This window comes from Lissotriton vulgaris, chromosome 12 (assembly GCF_964263255.1).
Source record: "Lissotriton vulgaris chromosome 12, aLisVul1.2, whole genome shotgun sequence".
In the NCBI taxonomy this organism is placed as follows: Eukaryota; Metazoa; Chordata; class Amphibia; order Caudata; family Salamandridae; genus Lissotriton; species Lissotriton vulgaris.
Genome location: NC_141700.1, coordinates 592,126,821 through 592,147,716, shown reverse-complemented (window position 1 = coordinate 592,147,716; position 20,896 = coordinate 592,126,821). Strand labels below are relative to the sequence as shown.

Genomic DNA, 20,896 nt, shown 5'->3' with positions numbered 1-20,896 from the left:
AATACTCTTACCCAGTCAAGAGATCAGGGCTTGGTCCATCACCGTTTTTTAGCTCACTGCACCATCCCAGCTCAGAACCTGGCTACATGCAAATTAGACTGTTCCTGTCCCAGTGCATGATGGGAACAGGGCAAACCAAACTACCAAGCCAATTCTTATACTGGGAAGGAAACAAGCTTCCGGGGACCGGTTTCTGGCATTTCAGCCGTCTTCGGCCCGGCTTGCTTGAATCCTGATGGTGCAATGAGCAAGGGACTCACGTCTAAGTATACCCTCCCACACATAGTGTGGACAAAATCGATTTTGGAAAAGGGGGTGGTGATGGACAGAGTTTCTGAATGATGCAGAATACTCTTACCCAGTCAAGAGATCAGGGCTTGATCCATCACCGTTTTTTAGCTCACTGCACCATCCCAGCTCAGAACCTGGCTACATGCAAATTAGTCTGTTCCTGTCCCAGTGCATGATGGGAACAGGGCAAACCAAACTACCAAGCCAATTCTTATACTGGGAAGGAAACAAGCTTCCGGGGACCGGTTTCTGGCATTTCAGCCGTCGTCGGCCCGGCTTGCTTGAATCCTGATGGTGCAATGAGCAAGGGACTCACGTCTGAGTATACCCTCCCACACATAGTGTGGACAAAATCGATTTTGGAAAAGGGGGTGGTGATGGACAGAGTTTCTGAATGATGCAGAATACTCTTACCCAGTCAAGAGATCAGGGCTTGATCCATCACCGTTTTTTAGCTCACTGCACCATCCCAGCTCAGAACCTGGCTACATGCAAATTAGTCTGTTCCTCTCCCAGTGCATGATGGGAACAGGGCAAACCAAACTACCAAGCCAATTCTTATACTGGGAAGGAAACAAGCTTCCGGGGACCGGTTTATGGCAGAAGAATTGCGACTCAACCATTCCGCCGTCGGGGACATGCACTGATGGAAGGTCTCTTGCGACACTGCCTCCTTGCCCTCAAACGCGAAGACAAGTTGGGTGTCATCAGCATAGTTGGTGACTGCTATGCCATAAGATTTTATCAACTGGATCAGGGGACGGAGGTAAAGATTGAACAGGATCGGGCTGATGGCCGATCCCTGGGGTACTCCCTGCCCCACCTTTCTGGTGTTAGATTTAAAGGGCGGCAGGGCAACCATTTGGTGTCGGTTGTCGAGATAGGACACCAGCCAGTCCCGAGCCAGTCCAGATACTCCTATTTCCTCCAGTCTCCTAATCAGGATCGTGTGGCTGACCGTGTCGAACGCGGCCTACATGTCGAGTAATACTAGAAAGGCGGCTCGACCTGGGTCGGCACACGTCCGCAGGTCATCTAGCACTGTCACCAATGCAGACTCCGTCCCATGGGCAGGTCTAAAACCAAACTGGGCCACGTCCAGACATGCGTTGCTCTCCATAAAACTGGAAAGATGTTTAGTCACCAGTTTCTCCAGGATTTTAATTGGGAATGAGAGCAACGAAATGGGTCTATAGTTTGCTGGACAAGTGGGATCCAGTGTGTCCTTTTTCAGGATGGGGGATACCACTGCTAGCTTCCAGCAGTCCGGAACCCGTGCTGACTCAAGGGACTGACAGCAGATGGAGAAGAGCGGCGGGAAGAGCTCTTCCCAGAAAAGTTTCCAGAATTTAGGTGGAAGGGGGTCTAGAGGCGAGCCCGAGGATACTCCATCTGCCAGTCCACAGAAATCTTCAAAGGACGGCGAGGGGAAGTTGTTCAATTGCGCAGAGCTGGCATCTATCATAGAAGCGGGCATAGAGGTAGAGAGGTCCTAGGAATGGGCGATGGAGCCTGGCGATGTGGCAAGGTTATTCAGGATCGTTGTAATCTTGTCCTCAAAGGCCGAGGCCAGTGAGTCACATAAGGTTTGGGTAGCGGGAATGTTCTTGACAGTACTAGCGGGAGATGCCAAGTCTTTCACAATTCTAAATAAGGTCTGGGACTTATTCTCCGCTGCCAGAAGTGATTCCTCTAGGAATCTAGCCTTGGCCTGTTTAATCTTGGCTTTGTAAGTCGCCAGAGCCTGTTTAAAAAGAGCTCTATCTGACTCGAGGTATAACTTTCTCCAATTCCGCTCAGCCCGTTTACAGTGGTGCTTGAGCTGGTGGAGTTCGTCTGAGAACCATGGCATTGCCTGTTTTGTCCTGCTTATAATTTTTCGTAAGGGAGCCAGTGAGTCCAAAGACGTTAGAATTCGTTGACTAAGAGACTCATAGCTGGCATCCACATTATCACCCAACATAAAACCATCTGAGAGCAAAGTGGGGAGAGAGGATTGTTTCAGGAGCTTCGACCATTGTCTGCCCACCTTAGTGGCTCCTAAATTGCGTTTCTTCAACGATGGGGTGGGGGATAAAAGATGAAAGTGGACAAGTGCATGGTCCGTCCAACACTGAGGAAGGATGCTATGTATGGACACTTGGTCAGCGTCAGCAAAGATAAGGTCGAGAGCATGACCCTTTACGTGTGTCTGGGAGAGTACTAACTGCTGTAGCTGGATGTTACCAATAGCTTGGACCAGCCTTTTAAAGGCAGTATCGGTCGGGCCATCTGGCCATAAATTGAAGTCACCCAGCACTATTAGCCTCGTGTGCGTGTTGGAAAACTCATAGATAATATTAATAAGCTCCGTTACAGCAGATAGGGCGCTAGCTGGAGGTCTATAGCACAGTAAGCCTGAGTAGAGTGCGCCCCCCTGACCATTAATAGAAAAACCCATAAGTTCACAGCCTGGGATTGTTTTAATATCTAGCTGGGAGAGATCTATTGTCTCTCTAAAGATCATCCCCACTCCTCCTCCTCTGGACCCTACTCTGGGGTTGTGTCGGATTTTGTATCCAGGAGGGCATGCTAGCCCCAACTCCACCAAACAGTTAGTGTTAATCCAGGTCTCTGTCATAAAGAGTACGTCTAATTCATGAAAATCATTGAGTAGCGTAATTTCTTCAGCGTGTTTACTAAGAGATCTAACATTTAGTAGTCTGCATGACAGTGAATCTGGTAGTCTGCTGGTGGTAGAAGGCTGGTGGCAGGGAGCATTATCTGTATTAAGTCTTAGGAGATCGGCGCGAGAGTAGGTAGGAGCGAAACGGCACTGAGAGGAAATACCGCCGGCGTCCAGCGCGACTTGTGCGTGAACGGGCGCAAACGTTATCAACATCAACCATCAATGTCAACCATTTGCATACACAAAGCGGCAGGCACCGCGCGGTGCCTGCCGCATTGTGTATGCAAATGCAAGGGGGTACCACAGGTACCCCCCATGTGCATCCCCCCCACCTCGCCTTCACCATGGGGGCCTGCAACGGGCCCCCAAAGTAAAGAAAGCATGCCTTTCCGTGGCAGCATTGCCACCATGGAAAGGCATCTAACGGAGCCCATCATAATATGGCTGGCGGTGTCTGATAGACACCGCCACCATATAATCCCTTCTCCTCCCTGGTCGCAAGGCGACTGGGGCATAAAAGCGGCGGACGGTGATTCCGTCCGCCCCGGTCCCCCCGCCATAGTAATATTGCGAGGGGGAATAGGTGGCTGGCGGGCAAGGATGTCGGGCGGATCGCTACCACCCACATGGCGGTGGTGATCCGCCCGACATCCTAATGGGCCCCTTAATGTCTAGAAAGAGCATTATCTTTTAGGGAGATGTTGGGGTATGGTTTAGAGGCCAAAGGTATTGTATGAAGAACCAACTATGCACTTTTGCCAGTTAGAGTTCCCCAAATGTCTCCTCATTGGTGAGCCCTCTCAGAGTGCCGTGTGAAGTGATAGGGTAGCTGTAAGAGGAAAGCAAGAAGATATGGCAAGGTATGTGTGAAAAAAAGGGTACTGCTTCGCCTCAGATAGTGGAAGAGCAAAGGAGTCAGGGAAGATATGATTAGAGCTGAAGAGAGAAAAAATAAAGACAAATGCTGAGAGGAGGAAATGCATGGTGAAGGTCTGAGGGGAAATAATATTAATGTAGCTGACTGGCAGGAAAGCAGACAAAATCTCGGTGGGCATAAAAAGATGTAACTCGTAGTTAGATGAAAATAATGAAGTAGAGCAAAGGGTTGTATAAAGAGGAGCACAGCTCAGATGTGAAGAAAGGGAGCGGTACAAGCAGAGTGGAGTAAATAGGAAGAAGGACTAGGAGGAAAGAAATGACGTTTGAAGGTCCAAGCAGAGGATAACTGGGAGTATGAGGAGCAAATGGCAGAAGGACTCAATTATAGAAAAACGGGAGAAGAAATGCGAGGAAAGGAAAGGGAAAGTGTTAAAGAGAAATTAGAGAGAAGCGAGGAACACAGGGTGGACGGGAGAAAAAGAAGGGCGATACGGTGAGTAGGGAAAACAGGAAAAAATGTAAGTAGATTGAAAGATTAACAGAAGGGAGAAGAATTAGGTCTAGGGGAAGATATAAGGGGAAGTGAAAGAATGTACAGTACTGAAAGGAAAAGTTGGAAAAAGAGCTGTGAGAGAACTTGATTTCCAACAAAGTTTACCACATATTAGCCCTGAGTCCCTAACAAGAAATGATTCAGGAAAGATTATGATCCACGAATGTAAGACAACATTTCCTCATGCCGGGACCCATTTTTCATCCCATTGTAACCCTAACTACCACATACATGAATCACTACAATAACCATAATGCACGTAAACATATTAATTTGGGCTATTGGAATGTGCATTTCTAATGTAGCGAATGAACTGTAAAACATATATTTACACCGTCCAAAATACAATGGGAGGCCTGGAAGAGGTATTGATGCTGGTTTAACACAGTGCCGTCACAGCAAAGATTTTTGGTAGAGGTGTGGTGTGTAGATAAATAATGACAGCCAAACACAATTTCTTCGAGTCTTAACGAATGAAAGAGTAAATATATTTTGCCCTGCTCATACTTACTTCTGTCATATCTCCGAAAGGCAGGGTTGCCAAATCGATTTCTAGTAAACAGACCCTGATTGCCTCGTAGTACCTAAATGTTAAAATAAAAAGTACCTTTTTAACGTTATGTGTTTGGAATGCACACGTCAAGCAAGAACAGGTGATATGTTTTTTAACATAACTACTGTGATTTTTTTTTTAACATACTACTGTTCTAACATGCATTATGTGACCACAGCGTAATTTACACAAGTGCTACATATTATTAGTGTGATGTTGTAGCATTTCTCTCCGGTCTCGTATGAAGGTGCTTTGTCCCTCCTGTGACTGTGACTAATGTTTTGTGAGAGCGATGTTCTATTACTTACCGGTAATCTTCATAACCCCAGGTCCCGTTGTCCTTGTCCCATTCATTTACTAATTGGAGATAACTATCTCCCGACAGAAAAAAAGAGCAGAGGCATGCTGGGACCCTAATACTGCCCCTCCCACCGGGAGTACATAAGCAGTACTTACCCAGCATCCCGTCTGTACAACCAAGCGGAGACAGAATGGCCGGCCGCCCGGGAGGGAGGGAGGGGCGCATGAATGGGACGAGGACAACGGGACCTGGGGTAATAAAGATTACCGGTAAGTAATAGAACATTACCCCCAGGTCCCTTATGTCCTCGTCCCATTCATTTGCTAATTGGAGAAAACCAAAGCAGAAAACCGGCCTTCCGCACCCACAAGCACACCCAGGAAACCACAACAAAGCAGTAACCCAAGGGAGCACCGAGAAGGAGGAAAAGGGAACTGCAGGAAACAACCGGTCCGCAACCCAAAACAGAACAGCAGGAGCAAAACAAGGACCGGAGACTACCCAAAAACAGAAGGCCAGGACCCCCAACAAGGAGGCCCCCAACCAGAGAAATCAGAGACAGGGCAACCGGAACCAAGACCCAAAGGACACAGCCAAAAAAAACCACGGGGAAGGAGGCCACCAAGCAAAACCAGGAAGGCCACCGAACCCAGGACAGCAGGGGAAGACGAGGCCAACCCAAAGACCACAGGCCAGAGACGCCCCCAGAAGCCACAGCCGAAAGCCGACCAACAAAGGAGAGGCCAACAAGACCGGAAAAACGACCAAGCCCAACAAGGGAGGAGGCAGAGCCAAAGGCCACAGACTCCCGAAAAACCCCCACCACCAAAAGGAAGGGAAACAAAGCAGGACCGGAGGCCAGAGCAACCGGGGAACACCCAGCAGCCCCCACAACAGGCACAGAGGGCAGGAAAAAAAAAACAGGCGCCAACACGGCAGAGGACCGCACAAGCACACCCTGGCCAAGTAAGCAACATGGGCAGGAGCAGCCGAAAAACAGCCACAGGGCGGACAGCACCCAGACCAAAATCCCACAAGGCCCAACACCAGCAAAGCCGGAGAGGAGGCCAGAAAACAGCACAAACCAGGGCAACAAACACCAAAGGAACCAGGAAGCAAGTACCAGAGCCAAGCAATCTGACCATGCAGAAAAAAGCGCAGGCCAACAAAACCCTGGAACGAACCCACGCAGCACCCAGGCCACAGCCAAAGGGCAGAGAGGAACACGGAACTCCCAGCACACCACCGCCGGACCACAAAGAAGGCCCGGAGGAAGAAGAGAAGCAGAGGGGCACCCTGCCGCCAGGGGCAAGAGCACCATGGAACCATACCCCAACCAGACAGAAGGGGGGGCACCCAAACAGACCCACACTGGGAACCAAGCCAGGAAAAGCAAGGGAGGCAAAGCGAACCAGGACACCAAAACCAGGAAACGCTCAGAAAAACACCCCACAGAGCAGGCAAAAACAGCCAGGGAGCCCAGGAGGCACAGCCCGAGGACAACCAGAACAAGCAGGAAGCCGACAGACCACCGGGGCCACAGGACCCCACAGAGGACCCAACCCAGGACAAAGAAGACCGGGAAGAGAACCGCCGGCAGGGAAAGGCCCCGAAGGAACCAACAAGACAGGGCCACAACAACAGAGCGCCCTGCCAGGACACAAATTGAGCCCAGGCAAGGTCGCAGAGCCCAAAAAGAAGACCAGCAAACAGGAGCAGAAAGCCCCAGCAGACAGCCAGCCAGCGCAGAACGGGAGCAAGGCCACAGGCCCCCAACCGGGAGAACAAGAGCACAGAAGAGGGGAAAACAGGCGCCCCGTCAAGGACACAGCCGCAGCAAAGACAGCCAGGCCCAAATAGCAGCGGCACGAACCCTAGAACCGAAAAGGCGAACCACCACCAGAAACACAACCCTGGGGGAGGGAAGCACCACGGACAAGAAGAACAGGCGCCCAACAATCCCAGCCAGAGAAACCACACCAGTCCCCCACCTGAGGCCCCAACCGGGAACAAACCAGGCAGAAACACAGGCAGCATCAGGAGAGGCAGGCAGGAAACACCAGAAGCAAGCCAAAGGCAAGCACAGGGAGAACCCGGACAGGAGCAAGGAAGTACAAAAGCAGCCAAACCCCAGAAGCAACCAAACACAAAGAAGGCCCAGGGACAACACCCAAGCCACAGACCGCTGAGGCGCAGGTAGAGCACCCCAGAGACCATCAAGGAAGGACACCAGGAAGCCGAACAAGGACCAGGCGTCTCCCAAAGGACGGGAGAAATAAAGCTAGGAACCAGGAGCACCTGCGCCCCAGACCCTAACCAGCAATGCCGAAGCCAGGAAGAGGAGGAGCAGAACCAGAAATCAAGCGTAGCATGGGCCACAAAACAACAGCCAGCACTCAGCGGAGGCAAGGCCACCCGAAAAACAAGGGCGGCCGCAGCACCATCAAGGCCAGGCCACGACATGCATACCGACGACACCCCGAGAAGGAGGCACGCAGAGGGATATAAAGAAAAGCGGGAAACCCGCGGCAGGCAAAAAGGAAACCATGGGGCCAACAGGACCTAACCCCATGCAGACCCCCAAGGAGCTGGAACACCGACCCACCACCAGCCAGAGGCGGGGAGGCGCAGAGGAACCAGAAGAAGGGGAAACAGAATCGCAACCCCAACGGACTCCGCCGCCGAGGAAGCAAAAGGCGACCCCCACACAAGAGCCGCATAGGGCAAGGTGGAAGCAGGCAAGAGAGACCCCCAACAACACTGGGAACCACAGGAGCAAGCACAGAGAGAGCCAGTAAAAAAAAGGGAAACAGCCACCACAGAGGCGACAGGAACCCACGCCAAACAGAGGCAGGCCACCAAACGGCAAGAGCGAAGGTCAGAGAAGCACCCAACGAACGCCAGGTAAAGGAGAAGTGAACCAAAGGGAGAGGCCAAGCGGCAGAAACACCCACCATGCAGACCAAGGGAGAGGAGCACAAAAAGAAGGCACTGCAGAAGGGAACAAAAAACCCCCATCCCAGACCAAGGAAGCCAGCGCAAAGCCAAAGGCAACCGAGGGGCAGCGCAGACCAAAGAGCAGCGAACCTGGAAACAGACCAGCAACCTGAAAGATAGGCCAGCCGCGCCAAACAAGGAGCAGGGGCGAGCAGCAGCAGCAGAGTGGCATACCCCCCCCAGCCCCAGACCACAGAGAAGAGGAGCCGGAGAAGAGGAAGAGGCAGCGGAGGAAAAACTCCACGCAAGCCACCCGACATAGCACCACCAACAACGAGCAGCCCCACAAGGCAGAGGAATATGGAGAAAAAGAGCCCCCAAACCATGCTGAGAGAAGAAAACGAACCAGCAGCAAGCACAACCACCAACGCACCCCAGCCCTGTGAGAGCAACTCAGCAGGCCAGCCCGGAGGAGGAGGAAAGCAGCCCGGACAGGAACACCCAGAGGAAACACAGCCCTCCAGACGCATGGACACGGGCACCACACAGGCAGAGAAAGCACCCCCACCAAAACAGACCCTGGGACAGATACCCAAGATCAGAAGAAGGGAGCCGGGGGCAAAGAACCCCAGTGAACACCAGGACGGAGAGCACCAAGGCCGCAGCATGCGAACTCAACAGAACGGGCACCCACAGGAAGCGTAGTCGCAACCCAAAGCCCACGACCAGGGCAAGGGAAGGACACGCAGGAGCGGACAGAAGCAGGGCTGCAACACAGTGGCAGACCGCAGGCAGCGTTCGCAAGGGGCCCCGGGAACATACCCCCGCAACCCCAGGAGGCACATCCGCGGAAACGGCAAACCCCAGAAGGGCGCACGCAGGATTAGAAAATGTGCCACAGCAGGATACAATGACTGCGTTAGCAGGATCCAAACCCATGTCCAGAGAGATCCTTTCCCACCACAGGGACAAGACTCAACATTGTGCCATAGCTCTTGGTCAAAATAGCGGCAAACATAGCATTACACACAACCACAGCCACCCTACGCCATCAAAGTAAAAGCAGCAGGCAGCATGCCCCAGAAGGGGAGAGTCCACACAGCCGCGTCCGAACCTGCAGGAGAAACGACAGGAACACTTGTCCAACCTGGAAAAAAACATGAAGGTAGCTCAGTGGCAGAGCGCGGCATGTATGAGGCCCTGGGCACAATCCCTGGCATCTCCAGACTCTCGCCACGCTCATCTTGGAGTATGGCAGAAAGCTAGGCTGGCTCTCAGGAAGAAGCCAACATGCAAGGAAACCAAGGCGGCTGTTGCAAACATGAATTTATGTGGTGTAATAAATCAGCCTAAACAGCGGCCCAGACAAATACGGGAGACATCGCATTCCTGAAGCACACCCATGGGCAAGTGCAGAGGAGCCACACAATACAGCCCCCAGCACCCAGCACCCACAATGCTAAAAATAAAGAAATCACTGCTACACTGGACTTATCCCGGGAGGGAGGCCGGAACACCAACAAGTCCCCCTCCCCCAGCTCAAGGCGCACCATACCATCCATGCCAGGGCCGGGCAGGCAGCCGGAGGAAAAAGCAGCACGTCTTCCCTGCAGCAGGAACCAGGAAGACACACCCCTTGACCCAGAAGAGATCCGGAGGCCAGCGCACCAGCCGCAAAGAGCCGACCCGCATACTTTTGTTTTACAAAGAAAACAGGAGGATCCATGACACGAAAAAGCCAGCCTCCCAGCAAGCCCTGCAGGCCAGGAGGCAGGACAGCAGACACCCCGACCGCACAGCCAGGCAGCCGGACGGGGAGATCCAAGGAAATTAAGCCACCCAAGCCCAGCAGGAGTAGCATCGCAAACCACCGCAAACATCTGTCGACAGACAGAAAAAAGAACAGACGGGATGCTGGGTAAGTACTGCTTATGTGCTCCCGGTGGGAGTGGCAGTATTAGGGTCCCAGCATGCCTCTGCTCTTTCTTTCTGTCGGGAGATAGTTATCTCCAATTAGTAAATGTATGGGACGAGGGCATAAGGGACCTGGGGGTAATGACACACATAGATATTATTAAAGAGACAACAGTTTCAATTACATGCTCTTTTTCCTCATGAAGAATTCTGGAAACTAGAGTTTTCACTTACTCCTCGTCACCGTCGTTATCAGTGTCTTATAAAGCACTAACCAATCGATATCTGGGCATTTGAGAGCCTAGAACACTTGTGAGAATGACATTCATCTAAACAGTAATGTACCATGGTTAAATCTAAGCTGAAGAAATTTGCATGAAAGCCTTACAGCAGAAGGCAACACAAAAGTGATGGAAGGAATGCTTGCATTAGTCTCAACAATTGGTGATTACTCCACTCCGCATCCCAGTATAATTTTGTTGCCCTCAATGACACCTCAGATTAGACCCAGTCATATGCAAATCAGCGTTATCCTGCTCCAATAGGAACCAACCATCTCAAATAGCCAAGCCAGAGTCTCAATGAATGGTACACAAACAACCCAAAGTGAGCACTGGACCCAAGTCTGGGCATACCAGTCTCACAGTGCTTGTAGCATTTGGGAAATATTTCATGATTCCTTGTAAATTATGTGTTTGTTTCATTATCATACTGATATCTCCCTAACTGCTCTGCAAAGCTTGTCCATTGTCAGAACTACTAGGATTATATTAATATGAATATGAATGTTAATGAAATGTGTAAAGCGCTCCTACACCCTGAGGTTTCTTGTGTAGTGTAGTTCCTAAATTCCCAATAGGCTCTGCGCATTAGAATAATATATCCTGTAGCTTAGACGTAGGACTGAGGTCTATTAGGTCTCTACCGAATATATTAGACTTAATTGTGAGTGCCAGCTAGCTCAGAGGTCACTAGAAACTTTATTGAAATCACAAGAAGGGATTAGTTTCTGACAACCGCATAAACATGACAACTTTGTTTCCCAAGAATAAGAAATCAAATCTCTAGAGTTGCGGAAACAATAGATAACTAATTCACTCAGTCAATCGTGCATGCTTCGTTTCACCTGAGAAAATAGAGAGACAGGCGTTTTCAATAAAAGGTATTTATTGAACAGTCTTCTTTCTCAAGCTTTAAAAATGAACTTCTACAATAGTAAAGATTACTATGAAGTACAAGGCATGTAATACGAACAGTATTATAAAGTAGTACTGTAAAAGCATGATATGGGTGTTAAGCCATAAAGTGCATAAAATGTATAAAATACATACACTAATAAAAGGATGACTAAAAGGACTCAACTGGTGCTTCCAAAATACGCCTACCCCGGTGTACCTAACCTAAGTCAAGTACAAGGAAGGGAGTGTAAGAGGAGGAGTTTAAGTCTAGGGTTTCTTCTGCCAGGAATCTAATTCCAAGAATTCTCTAAGAAGGCTAGTCAAGTCCGTACCTTTGGTTTCAGAATGAAGGAGGTCTTGTATCTCGTTCTCGGGACTCGATTTCCCAGATACCCGCAAGGGTAACCTGGAAATACTGGAGCTGGATTTCTCGGCAAGAGAAATGACAGAGTCTCGCAGTGCGTCTGGTGGAGGGTCGGCGTCCTTCGACACTTGCTGCTGCAGGGCGTTGGGCAAGTAGATAGTCGATCTGCTCCAAACCACTGTGTGTTTGCTTGGGCAAATCAAGAGCAATTTTTATACCCTGAAGGTGCCGAGTTTGACGCATGTTTGGACTTAATAACGTCACTCAAAAGCTCAATTCTTGGAAAAGGCCGAGAGTTCTAGGAGAACTTAATATTCAAGCAGGGGGAAGTCCCGGGCGGCTGAAGGCGGGTTTTTCCAAGAAAGCGTTGTTAATTCTTGGAGCTCAGTGGAAGTGTCCCTGCGGTATGGTTGGACCAAATACGGTAATGATTTCTATGCCTATATAAGGATATGGTAAAGTATACCTATATAAGGGCATGAATCGGGAAATTTATACTATGGTCCGAGATTCGTTTACAACACCCACTCCACGATTTTAAGTTCAATAAAGCTAACCTAGCAAGCACTGAACATATCTAAAGCTAGTGTTTACAATCCCACCCCAAAATACATAAAGAATGCATTCAAACTGGGTATACATAAAAAAACATTTAGCATTTCTACAGTATGCACTTTTCGAAAAAGAAGAATTTCTAAGCATATAGTTCTTTGTATGTATGCAACTGAAATAGTCATGGAATTACTTTTGTAAAAATGGCTTTTAAATACAGAAGAAAAGGTTGAGACCGTTTCACAATATAATATGTTATATCAATTGTTCTATTAATAGGTAGCAAGGCCAAATAGTTCTTTTAGTCAATGTTCAAAAATAAAATGAATATCTTGTTCTCTAGGAATAGTTCTACTTTAAGCAGATTAGTCTGTGCCAAAAGGAAAAAAAATCAATCTGTTTTGAGTAAGGAGAAAAAAAATTGTTCCAAAGTCAAAGGTTTATGTTTTGAAAATTGAAGGCCGGATTTCAGAGTTCAGAGAACGCTGTGTGTATGAATCAAAAGTTATTCTCGGTGTCAGGAGAAAACAACAGGTCGTCTAGGCTGGCAAAGAAATTGTCTTTCACAGTAGGGGAAAGTGGAACCACTTGATCTAACAAATCAAATGTGCACAGATGAGAAGCATTGCTTGTTGATGCGTTAGCAATGGTCATATCAGATGGTACCTGTATGCCTGTTGTTTCTCGTATCTCACCTTCAGTCAAACTTAGTGGTGGGATCTCAATAAATGCCCTCATCAGGATTTGTAGCCGTTGGGGACAACACAAAGCATGAGCCGTTACCGGACCTAGCAGGGTGTCAACATCTGATGGCAGGACTGATGGAAATGTAAGACAAATGTCTAACACACATTCTTCTCCGCAAAGCAGGCATCGTAGAACAGGTAAGATGCAATCTTGCCAGATTTGTCTGAACGAGAGAAGCCATGTCGTATTCAGATCTCTTGAATGAGCAACGCCGAGAATCTGTGTTATTCTCTCATGATACCTCTGGGCACGGACCGTTTGTTCCATGATGTTCTGGGTATTGTTGGTTACCGGACTTGCCATATCGGAGCAAAAAAAAAATAGTATTCCTGATACGAGTTCCAAGATGAGAGGCAGGCCGCCGAAAACAGAGTGCACAAAATTTGGAAAAATGCAGAGGACTACTTCAAATAGTGCTAACAGTCCCGAAAAAATTGTCTTAAATACATGTGCGATGCCTCTGGTATCAGACATGTTTAAGATTTGACTTAACATTTCTGCAAAATGTACAGGGCAGTTTGTTGATAACAATGCATGTATCTCTGCAGATGTTCTTGCAACTTGCAGATCATACGTTTCTTTTGATGATGTCAGTGGCACAGATTTTTGAAAAAGAATAGCCTTTAGTCTGCTTAAAGTATCAATTTGTATAGAAGAGATATTCAGTGAAGGCCATATTGCCGTCTCACTGTCTGACTTGCAAGTTGGATACAATACTTGCATACAACAAGTGACCATGGACGACACACTAACCAGATAAACTTTTCCTGGCACCATGCCACAGCAGCTGTGATCATTCAACATAATGTAACTGCCATTGAATACCACCTCTCGATGATACCCAATTTTCTGTAAGTTTTATAGTTATGGTTTTTCTTACATTTACCGGGATTAGTATAGCATCCGGGTCAATGTCTTGGAGATTCGTGTTGTCTAACACGCTTGAGCCGCAACTCTAGCTCTCTCCCTTTCGTCGTCAGACATTATTATTTTACTGACTGAAAATGTTTGCAGAACAGGTTCAAGGCAACAAAGATTAGGTGTACAATATTTTGGAACACTGTATCCTTCAACGTTGAATAAACCAAAAAACGAATACATAGGATTCTCGTCCTACTTAGTTTCAGCGGATATTATGCCCTTTCACCCACTCCAGATGTATATTGGAGTTTATACGGGAAAGAGGGGTCTGTGTGAAAAGCACGACTGAGTTACTCTAGCATCTAGAGTTAAATTATCGCCTTACCAAACTTTGGGCGCCATGTAGTGTAGTTCCCATATTCCCAATAGGCTCTGCGCATTGGAATACTACATCCTGTAGCTTAGACATAGGACTGAGGTCTACTAGGTCTCTACCGAATATATTAGACTTAATTGTGAGTGCCAGCTAGCTCAGAGGTCACTAGAAACTTTGTCGAATTCACAAGAAGGGATTAGTTTCTGACAACCGCATAAACATGACAACTTTGTTACCCAAGAATAAGAAATCAAATCTCTAGAATCGCGGAAACAATAGATAACTAAGTCACTCAGTCAATTTTATATGCTTTGTTTCACCAGAACGGCTGAGAAAATAGAGAGACGGGTGTTTTCAATGAAAGGTATTTATTGAACAGTCTTCTTTCTCAAGGATTGAAAAGGAACTGCTACAATAGTAAAGCTTACTATGAAGTACAAGGCATATAATGCAAACAGTATGATAAAGTAGTACTGTAAAAGCACAATATGGGTGTTAAGCCATAAAGTGCATAAAATGTATAAAATACATACAGTAATAAAAGGATGACTAAAAGGACTCAATTGGTGCTTCTAAAATACGCCTACCCCGGTGTACCTAACCTAAGTCTAGTACAAGGGATGGAGTATAAGAAGAGGAGTTTAAGTTTAGGGTTTCTTCTGCCAGGAATCTAATTCCAAGAATTCTCTAAGAGGGCTAGTCAGCTCCGTACCTTTGGTTTCAGAATGAAGGAGGTCTTGTATCTCGTTCTCGGGACTCGATTTCCCAGATGCCCGCAAGGGTAACCTGGAAACACTGGAGCTGTGCGTCTGCTGGAGGGTCGGCTTCCTTCGGCACTTGCTGCTGCAGGGCGTCAGGCAAGTAGATAGTCGATCTGCTCCAAACCACTGTGTGTTTGCTTGGGCAAATCAAGAGCAATTTTTATACCCTGAAGGTGCTGAGTTTGACGCATGTTTGGACCTAATAACGTCACTCAAAGGCTCAATTCTTGGAAAAGGCTGAGAGTTCTAGGAGAACTTAATATTCAAGCAGGGGGAAGTCCCGGGCTGCTGAAGGCGGGTTTTTCCAAGAAAACGTTGTTAATTCTTGGAGCTTAGTGGAAGTGTCCCTGCCGTATTTGGGCTGTATGGTTTGGGCCAAATATGGTAATGATTTCTATTGCTATATAAGGATATGATAATTTATACCTATATAAGGGCATGAATCGGGAAATTTATACTATGGTCCGAGATTTGTTTACAACACTTGCGAGTGAGTGCATAATGCGGAGAAAGGCATGTCGACCATCAGTCCACCAACATTCTAGGGGAAGGCCTGTTTAAACAACCATGACTGCAACGCGTTTCTAAAAGATGTTCATTCTGACATGCAGACGGGGGGAGAAAAAAAGAGAGCTCTTCTCTACCGGGGCAAGGCTAAAGAAACTGCTCTCAGCAAATCTGCGCATTTTTATTTTTGGGAATGTTCATCATGTTGACAGTAGATGACTGAAAAGTGCATAACCTAGAGTACTTTAACACTTTTTCAGAGATGAAAGTAGAGGCACGCCCATGAGTGTCATAAAAATACAAAGCAGCAGGTTTTAAGATGCATTTGTTGTTTTACAGGCTGCCTGTTCCAATTTTCTGAGAGTGGGGTTAATTGGAGAAGTGGAGAAGTGTGGCTCAGGGGTTAGAGGCGGCAGACCTGGAAGCTGAGATCGGCCCTGGACCAGGGTTCAATTCCCCGCCTCGGCGGGTCTTGGGCTCAAAAATTCCATAGACTCGATAATTCTCGCTCCGGTGCCTTCTCGACTCACGGGTTCACACTCTGCGACTCTGGGCAATAGCTTGCTTAATCTCCACAACGGCCCCTCGCGGCGGGATGCCTGGCTTTCACCTTGTGGATACCCTGCCGGGGTTATCTCACAGGGGAATACCAGGACGGGTTCCCTAAGCAAGCGCCGGGAAACCCTTTGTGGGTAGCTGTGCGCTATATAAGCTCAAATACATTTACACATTTACATTGGGATTTCATTAGGAGGTTAAAAACCATCCTGACAGCTGAGTTTTGAGCCGTCTGAAGCTTGGCCAAATCCACCTAGGGTAATCCAAGATAGATGGCATTGGCATATTCCAGGTGATATCCAATTACTGCTGCCAGAATACTTTCTCTGGCATTAACTGAAAAATATGCCGATAATTTACCAATTGTCCGTAGGATAAAAATGCATTTAGTCACAACTCTGCTGAATCATAGATAGTAGGCTGTCCACTATTACTCCCTGGCATTTATGCAGCTACATTGGGTGTGGGGAGCATTCCCATTTAATAAGCACAGTTATCCTTAATGAAGAGTGCTGGGTTTGATCTCATGAGTACTCGATCTGTTTTCTCATTGCTGATTATTAGGAATAGTGCAGCCTCATCTATTTACTGTCAAAATGCATGATGCCCTGAAAGTTGTTTTGAAGTTAGTAATTAACTTCCAGCTGGAGCAAAATCTGTAAATCATCTGTGCAATTAAATAAATGGCAGCCTCTTTTATGAGAGGTCTAATATAAAGGGGAAAAAGATAGGGGGACATGACAGAAGTCAGTGGGATTCCATACTTTATCTCATTCTTATCTGCGTCTTAAGGGGACAATTGTACAGCCAGGAGTACAATACCAGCGGCTTTGACACGCTGAAGCAGAATATCATGATCCATCATGTCCAATGCTGTGGTTAAGTCTAGGAGAATTAAGAAAATTAAGGAAGATGTTAATCCCATATCAGTGTCCACTCTTAGGTCATCAATTACGGCTAAAATGACAGATTCAGTGGTGTATCCATAAATGAAACCCATTTATATTGGCTCCAAGTAACTGGTGTGTACTAAGTTGCTGCCACATGCTCTTTCAGAATCTTAGCACAATATGGCAAATTGGAAATATTTTTTTACATTGTCGGTCCACCACTAATATTTTTCAAAATAGGTAACACATTGCATTTTTGTAATTTCCTGGCACAAGATCAGAAGAGAGAGAAACGTTTAATACAATAATTAGAGGTTCTGAGTTGATTGGAACAGCCTTAGGAGAACAAATATCATTGAGAGAGCCTGATTTAATTTCATTTATACATTTTCCAATATGTACTGGTCTACTGGCTACATTTAGTTAACCAGGGCTCGTTGTGATTGTCCCCTATGTCTACAATAGCAATTTGCAGGCTCATATCAATAATTTGTCTTGGACTTGGAAAATTCTTGAGAAAAATGTTCTCTGAAGGTAAAGTTTGGTGGGCCAAGGCTGAAAGAGATGTCCGAATTTGAGGGCATCATCACTGAATAGCCTTGGGTTGAGGCTGCAGAGAAGATTTCTAAGTTTGAATTTTACTCTCTGAAATGAACGTAGACATTTTCCAGTGAGATGGGGCAGAAGGCTGTAACCATGAGACTGGACACCCCTTTGGTGCAGGATCACTGTAACAGATTTGCTACATTGGAGAAGAACGTAGTGGTAGCAGCTGTGCAGTCAATCCAACTGGCAATGCACCAGGCAGACATGAGAGCAGGTTGGCCAACTAGACACCGTTAGCACGACTTCCAAAAGTCCAGATCTGGATTGACACCACTTGGAGGGTCTGGACTTACTCAGGCTGGGTCCAGGTTCAAGATGGAGAACGCCATGTGTGTCCCTGTGGCTCTGAACATGAGGCCAGCAAACTAGCTCTTGTGACTCACTTTGGTGATCCTGGGACAGGTGAAGGCCAGTCCTTGTCCCCATGCAGAAGGTAGCAGAGCAGCCGGACAAACAGGACAGAAATTACAGTAGGTCAGCAGTCTGTCTTGTAGAGTAGCAGTCCAGCAGAGTGGCAGTCCTTCCAGCAGCACATCCTTCCCTTTCCTAGCAGATTATCCACAGCTCCAGAAGTGTCTTGAATAGAGGGTCTAAGAAACATATTTTTATACCCTGCTGCCGTTCTTCTGGAAGGTGGAAGAAACTTCTTGGAAAGTTCTTGAAGTGCATGGATTGTCCTAACTGCCCTGCCCTGGCTGCAAGCTGGCTGCAGTGACAATACAGTGTTGTTAGGTACTTTCTGTCAAGGCAGAGCACACACTATTCAGTTGTAAGTGGAGCTGTGTTCAGCTCTGCCCCTCCATCCTGCCGGCAAAGGGTCGAGTGAGGCACACCTCCATTGGGTGACTGTCTGGGAGCACTTCACAATGTCTGTCAGCTACACCCAGTCATGTGACCGAAGACTGACTGAAGGCACAAAGGGCTAAATGTAGGAAAGTGCCAACTTTCTTAAAGGGGCATTTTCAAAACTGTAATGAAAAATCCGACTTTACCGTTGATGAGGGATTATCATTACAATTTCATAGGCACCAAACAGGACATATCTACCTGCTCCCAATTAGGAATTAAAGCATATTAATTATACTATGGAATCCCCAATATTATCTTATGGTAGATGTAGGCCTCACAGTAGTGAAAAACAAAGTTTTTCACTACCAGGACATGTAAAAAGTAAAGGTACATGTCCAACCTTTTAATTACACTGTACTCTGACCTATGGGCTACCCAAGGCCTAGGTCTACCTTTGAAGTGACATATGTATTTCAAGGCTTGGCAAGGAGATTTTAATGCAAAGTCGACATGGCGGCTTGAAACTGAATGCAGGCAGCTATGGCAGGCCTAAGACATGTTTTAGAGGGCCACTTAAGTAGGTGGCAAAATTAGTGCAGCAGGCCCGCTGGTCGCATTTAATTTACAGGCCCTGAGAATATGGTATAGCACTCTACTAAGGACTTATATGTAAATTAAATATGCAAATTAGGTCTATGCTAATCAAACCATGTTTAGGAGAGTGAGCACAACATCTCCAGCATTAGTTAGCAGTGGTAAAGTGCACAGAATCTTAAGACCAACTAAAATGTAGTTCAGCAACAATTAGAGGTAAGTAGGCAAGCGATTTGGTGGAAGACCACTGTAAGACTGACACATCTAACACTAAATATAACGAACCATACTTTGCTATAATATTGGGTATTACAAGCATCTCAGGGATTGCCACTATCCAGTATACAATTTGACATGGTTTTATTTTGGCTGAGTGAATACTGTATTTTTCTGCCAAATCACATCCTTCCCAGTGATTTCCACTGTCTTTTTTACGAGGATACCAATACTACGGCTCATACATTGCTATACTATCTTGTATCCCCTGCTTTTCAAGGGTTACGTATTAGTCATTAACAAGGTGACATTGCATTATATTTGCAATACTTCTATATACAGTTGATGTTTGTTAGGAACTCTCACCATTTGTCCTTATGGAGGATGCCAAATATAATGGCCCATATGCAGCTATTTTATACAATTTTATGTTGGCTAGGTGACTAGAATACTTTTTTCAAAAGTCCCACCCACATCTTTTTCTACAGGGAAACCAAACGTTATGATGCATGCATTGCTATGACATCTTATGCTCCCTACTTTTCAAAGCTTACCTTTCAGCAATTTACCAACTGAAGAGGCCTTTCATTTGATAAGAAATGACTGTATCTTTTTGCATCTTTGATATAATTTCAAAATATTTTAGATCCAATTCCTTTCAGGGACACTAAATCTAAAGGCCTATTCTGGCTGTAATATTTAGAATCCCCTAGGTTCCTGGAGATATAACTTGTCTTGTTCCAATTTGACATGGTCTAATGTTGGCAAGGTGAAAACAATGTTTTTTCTGGCAAATCACACCTTTTTCTTGTGTTTCCCCAGTATATTTGTGTATGGGGAGGCCTAATACTGCAGCTCATGCATTGCTATGATGTAACATAGCCCCCACTTTTCAAGGATTACCTTTTAGCCATTCATGAGTAACTGTCATGATTTTATTGATTGTGATCCCAGATCTGAGACCACAATATAAAAATTACATAGTATAAAAAACCCAAAAGGGAAGGTGCACTCAAATGAAGTCAATAGAGAAAAGTAATTTATAAATGTCCTCTTCTTTATTCAGAGTATTGTTTTCTGTAAGCAAAGGCACAGCCAACGCGTTTCGTTCCCTTTTTTGCCTTGGGAACTTCATCAGGGCAAAATAGTAATATCAGGAAGCGGCAATCCTAAACCGACAGAAGTACATAAACCGGAATAAGGACGTTTGAGCTTGACCAATTGAGGCCTCCTTGGCTTGGGTTGTGGCGGGCCCAAGTTGGAGTATTTCAAAAGCTCCAGTCAGTGAAGTAGAATCGTTTGTAGTCCGAATGCTATTCAGGTCCCCAAGATAAGTGGCGTAAAGAATGAATAGGGATAGGCAAATACGCCTTCGCCAACGTCTCTCACTTTAATACGGCGATGGTGTAACAGATACCCACCAGTCCGTATCCCCGGTATCGTAAATGCAGCAGGTCAAATTGTGACCAAGACCGAACATAAACAGAAGGTGCCGCGCCTGTGATAAGGTGTCGGCTTCAGAAATCTCCATCGGGAAGGGCGTCCATAGTCAAAAAATAAATAACTCTTCCAAACAGATTGCAGCAGAGCTCTAATAACACACGTTTTATACAATGTCATCACAATATATAATTTCATTTGGTTGAATTCATCACTATAAATCCTCGCATTTAGAGTATAAAAAGGGCATAGCATACAAACTCAATGCAAATTAAAAAAACTATTAAAGAAAGTAAAAGTTTTGTCGCACACAATTTCATTTGGCAGATTTTATAAAGAAAGATGTCCTTTATGTACAGTT

General features: G+C 46.5%; 1 protein-coding gene across 1 annotated transcript in view; it reads right to left on the bottom strand.

The window, feature by feature from the left end:
• LOC147677797 (ATP-binding cassette sub-family C member 12-like) overlaps positions 1-20,896 on the bottom strand; it is a 1,863,878-nt gene that overhangs the window by 1,100,050 nt on the left and 742,932 nt on the right. Inside the window, exon 14 of the mRNA XM_086945587.1 lies at positions 4,903-4,975. Within this exon, the coding sequence (XP_086801713.1) occupies positions 4,903-4,975 (73 nt within the window). The remainder of the gene's footprint in view (positions 1-4,902; positions 4,976-20,896) is intronic.